At 28.9% G+C, this 13,617-nt stretch overlaps 1 protein-coding gene across 6 annotated transcripts in view; it reads right to left on the reverse strand.

Moving 5' to 3' along the window:
* LOC145258267 (E3 SUMO-protein ligase PIAS2-like) overlaps positions 1-13,617 on the reverse strand; it is a 319,485-nt gene that overhangs the window by 14,841 nt on the left and 291,027 nt on the right. For all 6 annotated transcript variants that reach the window (XM_080116258.1, XM_080116255.1, XM_080116257.1 and 3 more), the window contains one exon: positions 1,029-1,078. In XM_080116258.1, coding sequence (XP_079972384.1) covers positions 1,029-1,078 — 50 coding nt within the window. The remainder of the gene's footprint in view (positions 1-1,028; positions 1,079-13,617) is intronic.

The following is a 13,617-nucleotide window of genomic DNA, read 5'->3' on the forward strand; positions in this document are numbered from 1 at the left end:
ACAGGCTGCTAAATCCCACCCCCACACTGTAGAAATCCCTAGATGTAAAAGATCTTTTTACTCCAATAGTTTCTTCCTCAGAACCGCTAGACTCTGGAATTCCATTCCAGGTCCCTGCTTCCCCAACAGTACTGACGTGCAGAAGTTCAAGTGTAACGTGAACCGACATCTTACTGCCCCAGTAGTTGTTGCCCCTGATAGTAGCCCCCTATACCAAAGTGGCAATTTGCCTTGTTTGGGGTGAAAATGTAATAATAATAAAAAAAAAAAAAAAAAAAAAAAAAAATTGACCATATCAAGGGCCATAAAGAGGATTGTAGCAAGTTGACCACATAGAGACCCATAAGTAAGGCTGCAGCCTGCTGACCATGTGTAGTAATTAGCACTGCTGCTATGTGAAGTCCCTAACTACATTTATTTCTTGGAACTAAAATTGAATTTACTGAAGTTTTGAATAAAATATGATGTCAATATTGATATTACTTGTTTAACTTTTTCATTTTGTACAAATTTTACTTAACATTAAGTTTCAGAGTACATGAATTTTTAATGATTGTGTTGAAAATTTGTCTAAGGATTAAAAATGGGTTAGAATATACAAATTGAAAGGAAAAAGTTATTTACACCTAAAGAAGGTCGAAGTTTAAATCAACCGAAACGTAAAAATAACACTCAAGGTAAGAACAGTAGTCTGAAGAATTTAAATAATATGAATAATGAATCCTCATCTTAAACATTAAGAAATCATTTAAAATTCATTTATTATTGAGCAAATAGAATTTTAGCAAATTTCACAAGAATTTATAAGAGTTGATGAACATAGATTTTCTTTTCAGAGTCATTATGCAGGAAGCAGTACTATTATATCTTATAAATTTAAAAAATAAATTATTTAGTGTTTTATTTATAGGGTGGTTGAATCTAATAGGTTAATGTGCGCACATGTGTGAAATTATGCAAACCAATCTTTCTGTCAAAATATTATGATTAACATATTTTTTCAGGAGAATTAAAATTTATCTACTGACCTCCACATCATCATTAGCTTCAGTCTGGAGTAATGAATACAAGGGAATATCTGAAATAAACAAATAAAAAACTAATTAAAAAAAGCAACCCTAATTACAAAACAATGATTTTTAGTTGCAGTATACTATTGAACACGTCTAAAGTATATTTTGGAAAAATTATTAAATCAATTGCACAAATAATAAGAACAAATGGCAATCGTGAAGAAAGAGAGAGCCTGTTTCCTCGGTTTGACTATAGGTGGCGTTACTGTCTGTCCACCCCGTTACGGAAGCACAAAATGTATATAATGCTACCCTTGAAATAAAAATAAATGTTTTTGTTATATTTTAATTTTAAACATGTTTTTTTTTTTTTTTGCAAACAGTTTTAATTTTTATTTTTTTTCAAACATTTACGTTTTTTTTTGTTTTTGCAAACATATATAAGTTTTATTTTTCCAAACATTTACGTTTGTTTTTGCTATATTTTTCTTTTAAACATACAACCGTTTTTCGGCGAGTATTTTTTACGCTCTTATGATTAAAAAAAAATCAACGTTTTTTTTTTTTTTTAAATCTTTTTTATGAGCCCCTCCCTTTTTTTTTTTTTTTTTTTTTTTTTTTTTTAATTTTCTGCACTTATTTTACCTTTTCCGCGAGTATTTATATATATATTTGAAAAAGGATATTGTAAAACCTGAATCTTACTTGAAACTACTATTAAGAAATAGCGCGGTACCGGTACAATAAGTGCATAAGCAAACTTTTCAAAAAGAAAAATATTTAAAAATATTTAGTTTATGCTTGCAAAAAAAACAAAAAAAAAAAAAACGTAAATGTTTGAAAATAAACAAGCAACAAAACGTAAATGTTTGGAAAAATAAAACTTAAATATGTTTGCAAAAACAACAACAAAAAAAACGTAAATATGTTTGAAAAAATAAAACTTAAATATGCTTGCAAAAAAAAAAACAAAAAAAAAACACGTTTAAAATTAAAATATAACAAAAACATTTATTTTTATTTCAAGAGTGGCATTGAAAACATTTTGTGCTTCCGTAACTGGGTGGACAGACAGTAACGCCACCTATAGTCAAACGGAGGAAACAGGCTCTCTCTTTCTTCACGATTACCGAACAAATATATTAACTGAAACAACTTCTATTATTCAAAGAAAGATGAATTAAAATTTTTTTAAATATATTAATCTTATAGACAGATACAGTACAGTGAGATTTTCCCCTCTTAGATTGATGGGTATAGTTTTCAAATGCTTCATATATAAATCTGCTTAGTAATGGTATGATTTTTTCAGAAAAAAAATTAATTTAGTTTCATTCAAGTTCATTGTTCTTTTTTTGTGTTTACTCCAATAGTTTTCTCTTGGCTTACTATTTTTAAAGAGGTGGTGAGAGCAAATATTCTCAGTATTAAATCCTCATTCTTCAACCCATTACACTGCGGTAGAATACACTGTGCACCAGATAACTGTATTAATCACTACATCGAATAGCAAAGAATAAATAAAAACAAATTTTGTTTTCCAATTAAAAATAAAATTTACAAAATCTCGGAACATTCTTAGCAAAACTGACCACAAATTCTTTTGTTTTAAACAAAAACTCATGAAACATTTATGCACTACATTTACTTCCTTTGGTAAAATCTATGGTTCTTGTCTAGAATTACCACTACATTAAAAAAAAAAAAAAAGAAAAAAAAAAAGAAAGAAAGAAAAATCTATATGACTCACGTACCCATGATAAAACAAAAATATATTCCAAAAGTTATAAAAAATGATCAAGTAGTTTTATTTTTATAAAGAAAATCATTTTTAAATGATTAATGGGAATTCATAGGTATTACAAAAAACCTAGAAAGTATGAATTATTGTTGAATTATCTCCTTGTTTTTATTTTCCTTAGATTGTTTTCAAAATGGTGGACAAGACAGTTGCCCTTTAGTCATAAAATGTGATATTCTTATTTAAAAATAAAAATACTTGATCAATTTACATGGCTTTTTGGAATATGATATTTTCATTTTGTCAAAGTTATGTACATCAAACAAAATTTTATTTTTGGTTTAATATGGGGGGGGGGAAATATCGACAAAAACTAAAAATGTATAGTTAGATTTTCCATATATAATTACTGTTGTGTTTGTTGTTTGCTTATGATGAAATAAACTTTCAACAAAATGAACCAAAAATAATCTGTTTTCTCTTTTCTGTTTAATCATATTGATTTAGTCGAACTTGTTGCGGGATAATTATTACACCTACTACACATATTCAACTGGTTTAACACATTGATGAATATATAAGCATATTCCCATTTCTTTCAGCTAACAAAGATTAAGAAGTCATTGAAAACAAATATAACATTAAATAGTCTTTAAAATAAGACAAAATCATTCTCGCCAACAACACAAAACACTACGAAAGAACATAATATTCTAATAGCATAGTAGCTTATTTTTTTTAATCTCTGATAGTCATGTGTATGTTTCTTGCATCATAAATTCTTTTTCCTCCTTAAATGAGGACACAAATCCTGTTAATTATTTTAAATATTCTAAGAATTTGTTCATTTAATATAATTTTCTCAAATTTATCTACTCAAAAAATAATAACAGCAGCCATACATTTCAGGAAATAGTTATTCAAGTATCCTGTCATTAAGTAGAACCCAAGTTTGAAATACAAAATATTTATAAAAATGTGCAAATAATTCAAATACAAGCAGATATTTTTCAATCACAACAAGTTTTTATGTCTTCCATGTTAATTCAAAAAATTTTTAAGGAAAACATACACATAGAATTTAAAAATAATAATTTAAGAAAAAAATACTTATATTTAATTTTATGATTAGGAAAATCACAAATTCAATGTGTTATTTCTATGAAATAATTACAAATGATTTATGTAAAATTTTAACAAATAAAAATAAGGCAGAATCGTTTTGATCTGTACTATATTTGTTGTGTCTTGGAATACAAGTGAAAACAAGTTCCAACAATTATATTAAACAGAATCCTGAGGTAAAATAACTTTGTATTAAAATATCCACAAACAAATTTCTACTAGATTTTATTTAACAAAGCCTTGTTACAAGATTAATTAACTTTTCTAAGATTTAAAGAAATCCAATTGTGATAATTATTACTCAATTTAATTATTTTTTAATTTTAATTTTTAGAAATCTGCAATAAAATTTATTATAAAAATAACGGAGTGTTAGAGTGTAAAGAATAATGGAGTAACAAAGTAAACTTTTGCAACAATATATTAAAACTTTTTTTTCTTTTAATAAAGTTTAGGAATTTGGAGTTTTTAATGATAATTGTGGAAGTAAATATAATTATTCAATTTTTTTTTAAGTGGAAATCACTCCAGACAAAGCATGAAGCCATTTGATGTAATGAGCTAACAACAATGAAAGAGATGCCTATTGACCTTAATCTTGAAAAGACCAAGGAGGAGGAAAGCAATCAGCAAAAAGTTCCACAAGCTCTTGGAAAGAATCTACTAGAATAAGAAGGTGTATTACAATGAGCTTAGAGAATAACCAAAAGTCACAAGGAGCAAGGTTTGGACTATAGGGAAGGCGAGAAACTGTCTTGATGCCTATCTGGGTCAAATAGTCTGTGATTTCTGAGTACCCTTGAGACAAATTTCACATAAATCTTCTGCATCTTCATTTCCTTGTGAATAAGTGTGTACAGTTCCCACACCGACATCAAACTGTGCACGTATTGTCTCTATAGTCCTTATACATGAAATTCTTTATTTGGCCAATCAACTCTGGTGTTCTGACTTCATTACTCCTCCCACACCTCTTATCATCCCTCACGGACTCCCTGCCTTCCTTGAATCTCTTATGCCACTCAAAAACTCTAAAAGTAATCTGAAGCATTCCATATGTTTCTGTGGCATTTTTTCCAAGTTTAAAACAGAATTTTGCTGTATAGCATTCTTCGAAAGTGTCTTCATGTCCAGATTGCATTTTTGAAATTTACCAGCTGTGACAATCAGGTTAAAGCTAAGGCTGTATTCCAATTCCTGCTGTAGCTGTTCATTTGAACCTGAAATCATAAAAATTGGTCAGTTATCTCATAAGCAATAACATACTGAATTTTCAAGAGTCTATGACAATTTTAAATGCCTCTACAAAATAAAGGTTGGAAACTTATTTAAGGCACTTTGTACCATTTCAGGACTTATAGAAGATTTCGAGGAATTTAATTTGTTTAATTTCTATTTCATAATTTACATGAGATATGTATACATTTAAACAAAATCTGACAGCATATTTTACACCCGGGCATCACCAGGTCTACCTACTAAATTCATCAATAAGAAATTAGAAAAATCCAATTGAAGATATTAATAGTTATATTTTTCACCATCTTAATATTCAATGAAAAAATTAACTAAAGTGTTAGCCAATCAAGTTCTAGAAAAGTTAATAATGGTGGAATACTGCGGTATAATTTGTATATTAAAATTCTAGAATAAATGAAAAATCATTTGAAATTGTTTTAATTTATTTGTGGATTCTGCTTGTTCCAATATTAATACAGACATTATTTGGAATTATGGATTCACAAAGATATAAAAAAAAATATTTACACTTGATGTCGGGAAAGTTTCTCTTTGTTGCTATCACTTCAAACTCAATATTTCAGTGAGCCCACAAGAACTATAAGTTAACATGAACAAAGCTTCTTTCTTAGAAATGCACGCTTGTAGAACTCTCTACCACTTGCCTGTTTCCCACCTGACTTCAACTGGGATGTCTTCAAGTCCCACATAAACAAATTCCTGATGAACCGCCCCCTTAAGTAATGACACTTTATCAAATCTCCAATACTAACGTATAAAACAATTCAGACTCAGGAAACAAAAATACTGTATAAATAACAAGATAATCAAATAACCATGATAATCATAGAAGTAACACATACACATATGATCAATATTATGATCAATATTATTATGCAAAAAATGTCTTGAAAATAATGGCTGCTAGTTATTTCCACATGCTACAACACGTGAAGAACACGATGAATGAATTAATAAGATTTCAGTGGTAAAACAGTGATTAACAGAATTTCATCAGTATATTCATGTGTTGAAATTGTAGATTATATAGTGATAGAGCCATTCTTCCAATATTACAGATGCTGATACAATTACAGATTTTGTATTTATTTTCTGATTCTTTTTAAATCTCTAAATATTGAGAGTTGTTTTCTTTTGAGGGGGTGGGGTGATTTACCATAAAAATACCCATGTAACGTGCATATATTTTTAGAAACTTAAAAATACATTTGTGGGGAGGGGGGGTACAGATTTTAGTTTTATTTATACTTTAAAATCTATAAATATTTAGCATTTGAGCCTCTGTATCGGCAATGAAAAATTAAAATTTAATCAAAGACAAAAATGAAACAATTAAAAAAATCATTTTTGGTATCAGAAAAATAGGTACAAAATTTTCTAATTTCCCGAAAAGTTAAGATTTTTCTGATTCCAATTAATTGTCCCCACTCTAATATAAATAAAAAAATAAAAAATGGCTAATGTGCCACCAGTGAGAATCGAAACCAAAACGTTCAGCTTATGATTTATTTTTGCCTCTGCCATTAATGACTGAGCTATGAAGACATGTTTGCTGCAAGGTTAAAACTTAAATTATAAACCAATAGCTACTATGTTATACATGCATATTTGTAATGCCGGTGTTCAACCCAACCCAAATATAAAGTTTCACATGGGTTCAAATACCTTACATATGAAATCTCATATCTGTATACCAAAAACTCTAGGAGTTTGGTAAGCAAAATTTTTTAAACAAAAATATATATGTATACATAAATATATATGGGAAGAGTTTTGTGTTTACTATAAAGTATTACGCAAGTATAAATCATGTAGAATATTTGCATTAATCTTAAGTTATATTAAGTAAAGGTCATTGATTACCCGACAAGGGTATTGAGACCAATATAAGATTAATAGAAATTACACTAACTAAAGATGATCATCCCATAAGAAAACCAAAAAAAGTAATAGGAAATAAAAATGAATGCTTAAAAAAAATATGCAAATTAGCTAGATCTTTTGCTAGTGAATGCCATTCCAAGATCCATATATAACAAAGTTGTATTTTCTTTTTAAATAGAAAAAGGCTTTTTAATATGAACATAAATACACACACACACACAAAAAAAATTTATAGGAATATAGATATATATGTACACTTGACCGCCTGTGATCTGTGGGTTAATATTACCAATTATCTAATTTCTTACTGATGCTTCTTTCAAACAAACATTACACTACTTTTGGCATCTACCTTGCATCCTCTACATCAACCATTTTCAAGCAATATATATTTCTTAATAAAAGTTAAGAAGAGTGCATATTGGCATACAACTATTTCCCAACATATTGTGAGAAAAAAAATAAAAACGATACAACAAACTATTACCAATACCAGGTGAAACGAGTTGGTTAAGATAAGAAATTACCAAGTCTCTAGTTCATCTGATTTAATAGCCTCGCATCTTATGGTATGTTTTTGTTTTACAACAAAGCAAGATCTATAGTTTTACTACTACTACATAAATTTGTATTTGTGTAATTTTTTATTAGGTGAAATGAAAACCTTGATTAAGAGATACTGAATACATTTTATACCGAAGATTCACTTACAGTTTTTATTGGCATATTAACAATCCATAAATTGCACTTCTATCTCCAAGGTCTCTATTTGTCCAGGTATGAAATTAAAAAAGCTCTATACCAAAATCAAACGACTTTTTGCATAAAATTTTATAAGAAATTCAATGGTGTTATTAATTTTGTAATAATTTATTTTTTTTTTTTTTACAATAGCATCTTTGGGGTTCCATTTGCATGGTAAACAACAACATACAAATCATAGTAATATGAGTTTTAGAGTTGCGAGCAGTCACATGGAAGTTACCATTCATTACCAAGCGTACCTGTCGATGTCATTTTGATTGTAACTCATTGTGCTGATTACCAGTGATGATGCACTGAAAAACCATGAAACTACTCCAAGGTTGGCGAAGACGTCCAAGGGGCCAGTTAAAGATATAGTTGCACATCATCAAAGCAGATATCAAACCTAACTTCGGTTCCCAGGTCTACAGTGTTCACTGCTGGTTTTGGGAATGGCAGCCTTTGGCCGCTATGAATCATCGTGCTAGGTCCGTGTTCATCGGGGATACTATGTGTTCTACAAAAAGACCCATCTTATGTGAATGCTACCTTAAAGTGATTCAGAAATCCCTGACAAACTTGTATTTGATGCATTTTCTATTCAAGTTTGATAATCTGCAAAAATCCTTTGTGCACAAACTCTCAAATGGATTAACTTCAACCAGAATAAATACTGTTTTTCTATTTTGTGGTCAATATAGCCATCCGAAACATGACTTATCACTGATATTGTTCCCCCATCATGTAGTCATCACATCCATCACTTCATTTTTGTAAACATCAGTATGAACGGTGATCTTTACTGTGTGGACAGTGTTGGTCAAACTATCCTGATGCCAAATTTCATTTCAACAACTACTATGTACGAAAACAAAACGAAAAATGTTGGATTGAAAGTTTCAAATGATGAATATAAACCTCAGAGAAACTAAAAGTTATCAACTTCATTTCACAACTCTTACCTTAGAAGATGAGCTTTTCAAAATTTTGTATTAGACTTTTTAAATTATATTATTGATATGCTAAGATTGATGAAATTATTAGACACTTCCCTGTATATGTGCAGTTTTCTTGTGTCAAAATAACTTGAATTGTTTCATTTTTTTTTTTAATTTACTCTTTATCAAATAAAAAAATGCAGTAGCATAAAATAAAATTTTTGGTTCAATGAATAACCAAACGAGTAATGATTAAATGTAACTTTCAAAAAACAAATTAAAAATAACAAAATTCAAAATAAAAAAGCAACCCTAATCTATATATATCTATAAAAATGAAAATGTCTGTGTGTGTGTGTGTGTGTGTGTCTGTCTGTGTATATTTCCCTACCAATTTTCGGTCTACAGACTCGAGATTTGACATTGGAAAAATCTTTTTAATCAGGTTTCGGCCAGGAATTTGGCTGTTAAGGGATCAAAGTTCAATGATTTGACCTTTGAGAACTCTACCAAACTCCTCTGCCAATTTTGGGTCTAAACACTTAAAATTTTAGATATAGGTTTCTTAGACATGGATCCAACTTTATATTTTGATTTGAGCCCAAAACAATAAATGTTAAAGGGTCAAAATTGGAGTCAAAGTTAAAAAGAATTTGATCTTTGCAGTCTCTAACAAATAAGTCAGCCAATTTTTTACCTAAACATTTGAAATTTTATATAAAGTGTATTCAGACATAGAGCAAGCTTTTTATTCATTTTTTTTTTTTTTTTTTTCTGAAAATTTGGCTTCCAAGAGGACAAAGTTCAAAAGATTATACCTTTGTGGTTTCTAGCAAACTATTAAGCTAATTTTTGGTCTAAACATTTGAAATTTTACATAAAAGGTATTCAGACTTTCAGCAATCAGGTTTTGGGCAAAAATTTGGCTGCCAAGAGGTCAAAGTTGAAAGAGTTGACCTTTGCAGATTCTACCAAACTCCTCTGCCAGTTTTGGGTCTAAACACTTGAAATTTTAGATATAGGTTACTTGGATATGGGTTAGACATTTTAATTTGATTTGAGCACAAAACAAATGTTATGGGGTCAAAATTAGAGTCAAAGTAAAAGAAAATTTGACCTCTGCGGTCTCTAGCAACTTTTCTCTATGGTAGTTAAGGAAGCCTATTATATAGAAAGGCATTACCATACATATGCACACTTTTTAATATATACATATGCATATAAAGTTATGAACAGTACACAGAGCCAGAGCAAAGCCGGGCTGAACCATAATCCATAAAAATAAAAATGATTTACTTGAATAAGAAAGTTCTTGACTAGCAATGAGAAATGCAAGATTAAGCAAAAAGAATTGATGTCAGTTGTTTTTTCTTACTAAAACTTGAGAATGTTGTTTATTGTATGATTCTATAAATAAAAATAACAAAGTGCCAAGATTATTATGGCAAGCGAGTTTCACCTGCTTCTAATTCCAAACTCACAATGTCTGAGATTTACAAATATTCACCCATCTAAATTTTGACCAGGATCAACATGGTTTAACTTTTGTTTCAACATGATATAGCCATGTACATGCTATCAGAAAATATAGAGCAAATAATGGAAACGTTTTTGCTATCACTAATGAAGCTAAATCGGACAAAACATATAACATCAGAGAGAATGAAGTGATTAAGATTCTTGAGAAGGCAAAAATCCAAATTAAAACAACAAAAAAATAATAAAGGTGATAACATAAATGAATCATTAGGTCAATATTTATTATATATGATTAAAATAAAACTGATGATGTTAATGTGCATACTTTTCATCTGTACGTATTTATGTGAGAGGAATGAACAACAAAGAACCAATGGAAGAGCAACGGAATGAGGTTAAATTAATGAGAAAGAGGCCAAAGTGTGGGTTTATTAAAACAAAATAATCACAATAAATCCTTTTTCTTTATTATTCATATCATCCCACCTCTAAAATCTAAAACATTAATGCACAAACGAAAAAAAGAGTATGACAAGCAACATAATAGTATTAGTGTATATGAATATAATTATCTTACATTAAAAAAAATTGCTAATTTCTGCAATTGCAAAATTAATAAGATTTTAAAGATTCAAATATGTTAGATTTAGTGGGTGATTTCAAAAACTAAATCTACCACAAACTTAGATGTTTTGGTATTTATTAAGGTATATTACCAAATAGGGCATATCAACATAAAACTTATGAGTTGAAAATATTAGTGTACAATAAAAATTATGAAAACTTCAGTAGAATTTTAATAAAAAATAACATTTATTATTTAGATTACACAAATATGGAGGACAAGCGTGTGTTTTGTTTATATTAGAAAAGGGAGACAATCTGTGCCAAGCTGGTTGGACACAAATGTTGTTTAGAGTTTGCAGAGTTTTAAGATCAATTACACAAAATATTTATGAAAATTCAATCTGTTATTTATTCTATTTTAAGTAAATTATAAACATAAAAATGTATAATTATAAAACATTTTTGATTCCCAAAAAGTGCAATGAAACGAATGCATATGCAATAATTTCATGCTACTGTAGATTACCTTTAAAACTTGAAGAAAATCGTAAAATAAAGATGATTATAAAGCAAAGAATTATTATGGCAATGAAAATAAAATAGAAAAGGCAAATATCAAAATATTTTGAAAAGCTTTCTTGAAAAATAAAAAACAAAAACATGATTAATATCATGCAATGGGGAAATAAAGAGTTAAAAAAAATATAACTGATAAAAATAGTTTACTTGGAGTGATATAAGGTCAAATAAAAAGGGGGGGTGTAAGATCTGAGTTTGTGAAAAATCTCTTCTAACAAATGTAAATAAGCTTCAGGTTTCATGTCATGCAGACTTGTTTTAGCAAAAACAAGTTTTATTTAAGATTTTCAATTTATTATTTTTTTTTAAAGTGAGGATAAATTTTTTAAATTTACATGATTCATAAACAAGGGAAAACAACTTACAACTAATCAGGAATTTTATAATTATTCTACACATTAACTAATGATGAGAATGTAAAAAAATGCTTCTCATTAACATTTAACCTTATTTTGAAGATGGCAGTCAAAACCCTAAATTCAACATTATCTTCATATAGATATTAATTTACATAAAATAGTAACTGTTTACAAACTTAAAAAGCAAACAAGACATACTATGACTAAAGTGTAAGGGGCAATCATGATATACACCAGATTTATAGACGGTAGCCTAAGTGGGAAGTCGGGCAGCAATATGTTTATTAACATCATATTTAAATTTCTTCATGTTGGTAGTCAGAAAAATGGAATTCCAAATGCAAGAAGCTATAAGAGTAGAGAATTTTTCAGCCTCTAGGTACCTCTCAGTGAGGAAGGTAGATTTTACTGCTATCTAGGTACCTCTCAGTGAGGAAGGTAGATTTTACTGCTATCTAGGTACCTCTCAGTGAGGAAGGTAGATTTTACTGCTATCTAGGTACCTCTCAGTGAGGAAGGTAGATTTTACTGCTATCTAGGTACCTCTCAGTGAGGAAGGTAGATTTTACTGCTATCTAGGTACCTCTCAGTGAGGAAGGTAGATTTTACTGCTATCTAGGTACCTCTCAGTGAGGAAGGTAGATTTTACTGCTATCTAGGTACCTCTCAGTGAGGAAGGTAGATTTTACTGCTATCTAGGTTACAGGTATTTATGGTGAAGAGGTACAAGTGTAGTAAGTTCATAAGAGCACATTCCGTGGAAGTACTTGTAAAATAAGCACAAGCATTCAATTCTGTGAAAGGGTATTAGCAGCTATTAGGTTGCACTCTGTTTTTTTACATCTTCTCGAGGAGGGATAGACTAATGGTTGGTACACTAATCGAAATGTGCCAGAAGCTTTTGAAAGATGAGAAAATTTCAAAATCTTGAACTTTTTTCACCAAAACTTGTCTACTCAATAACAAGTCTGAATCACATAAAATGATAGTTATCTTAACTTTTTTTTTTGAATTGCTTTCAAGTAATCCTTAATTTTGCTTGCCAAAAATCAGAAAGAATTTGCTTTAAGTATTTTCAGAAAACAAGTATTCACATTTTTATTTAGTAACAAAAGTTATCTCCCTTGTATAAAATTTATTGTTAAACTCTTATATGAAGGAAACAACTGATATTCATAACAAAAAAAGGACTTTACTAAATAATAAAAAGTAAAATTTTACTATAAATTAAACCAAATCAAAAAAATTTAAAACAAAAGTAAAAACTGACTTTTAATAAAAATATATTCATGGTTTCTATCACCATTTTACCTATTTTTAAAAGTTAGATAAAAGATCATTTGAAATGCAACTTTTGAAATAAATTTTAAATATTAAAAAATATTTAGATTTCAAAACATTTTGTATACAAATATCTATGATGTTTACAGTCAGCTAACGAACAACTTCTGATGTGGCTGCTACCGGAAACTATGACATGATAAATCAGTTTCTTCACTTTTTTCTCTCACGCCTACATTTCCCCTGTGCATGTACTCTTTTTTATTACATTTTTTCTATTTTGTTATTTTGATTTCAATAATTTTTATTTGGCACTTGTTTAGTTTAATCAAGACATTAAAAAAAAGTTAAAATATTGGAAAAAAATTTATATTGTATGTATCTGTTATGGAATTAAGTTATCATAAAAAAATTTTTTTTTCAATTTGATTTGTTTTGTTTTTTTACAGAGGAAAATCAAATTTTTATGAGATCGATCGTATCCCATCATCTTGCCTATTTTGCAAATGAGGGCGCTAAGGAAGATAACACCATCACCGTCTAAAGTTTGTTAGAATTAGATTATTTTGAAACATAGGCAGAAAAAAATACCTACATAAATATTTTAGTTTTTTTCACTTATTTTACAAAGTTTCTCTGTACTTTTT

Source organism: Euprymna scolopes, chromosome 33 (genome assembly GCF_053919585.1).
Source record: "Euprymna scolopes isolate OS-2025 chromosome 33, ASM5391958v1, whole genome shotgun sequence".
NCBI classification, from domain to species: Eukaryota; Metazoa; Mollusca; class Cephalopoda; order Sepiida; family Sepiolidae; genus Euprymna; species Euprymna scolopes.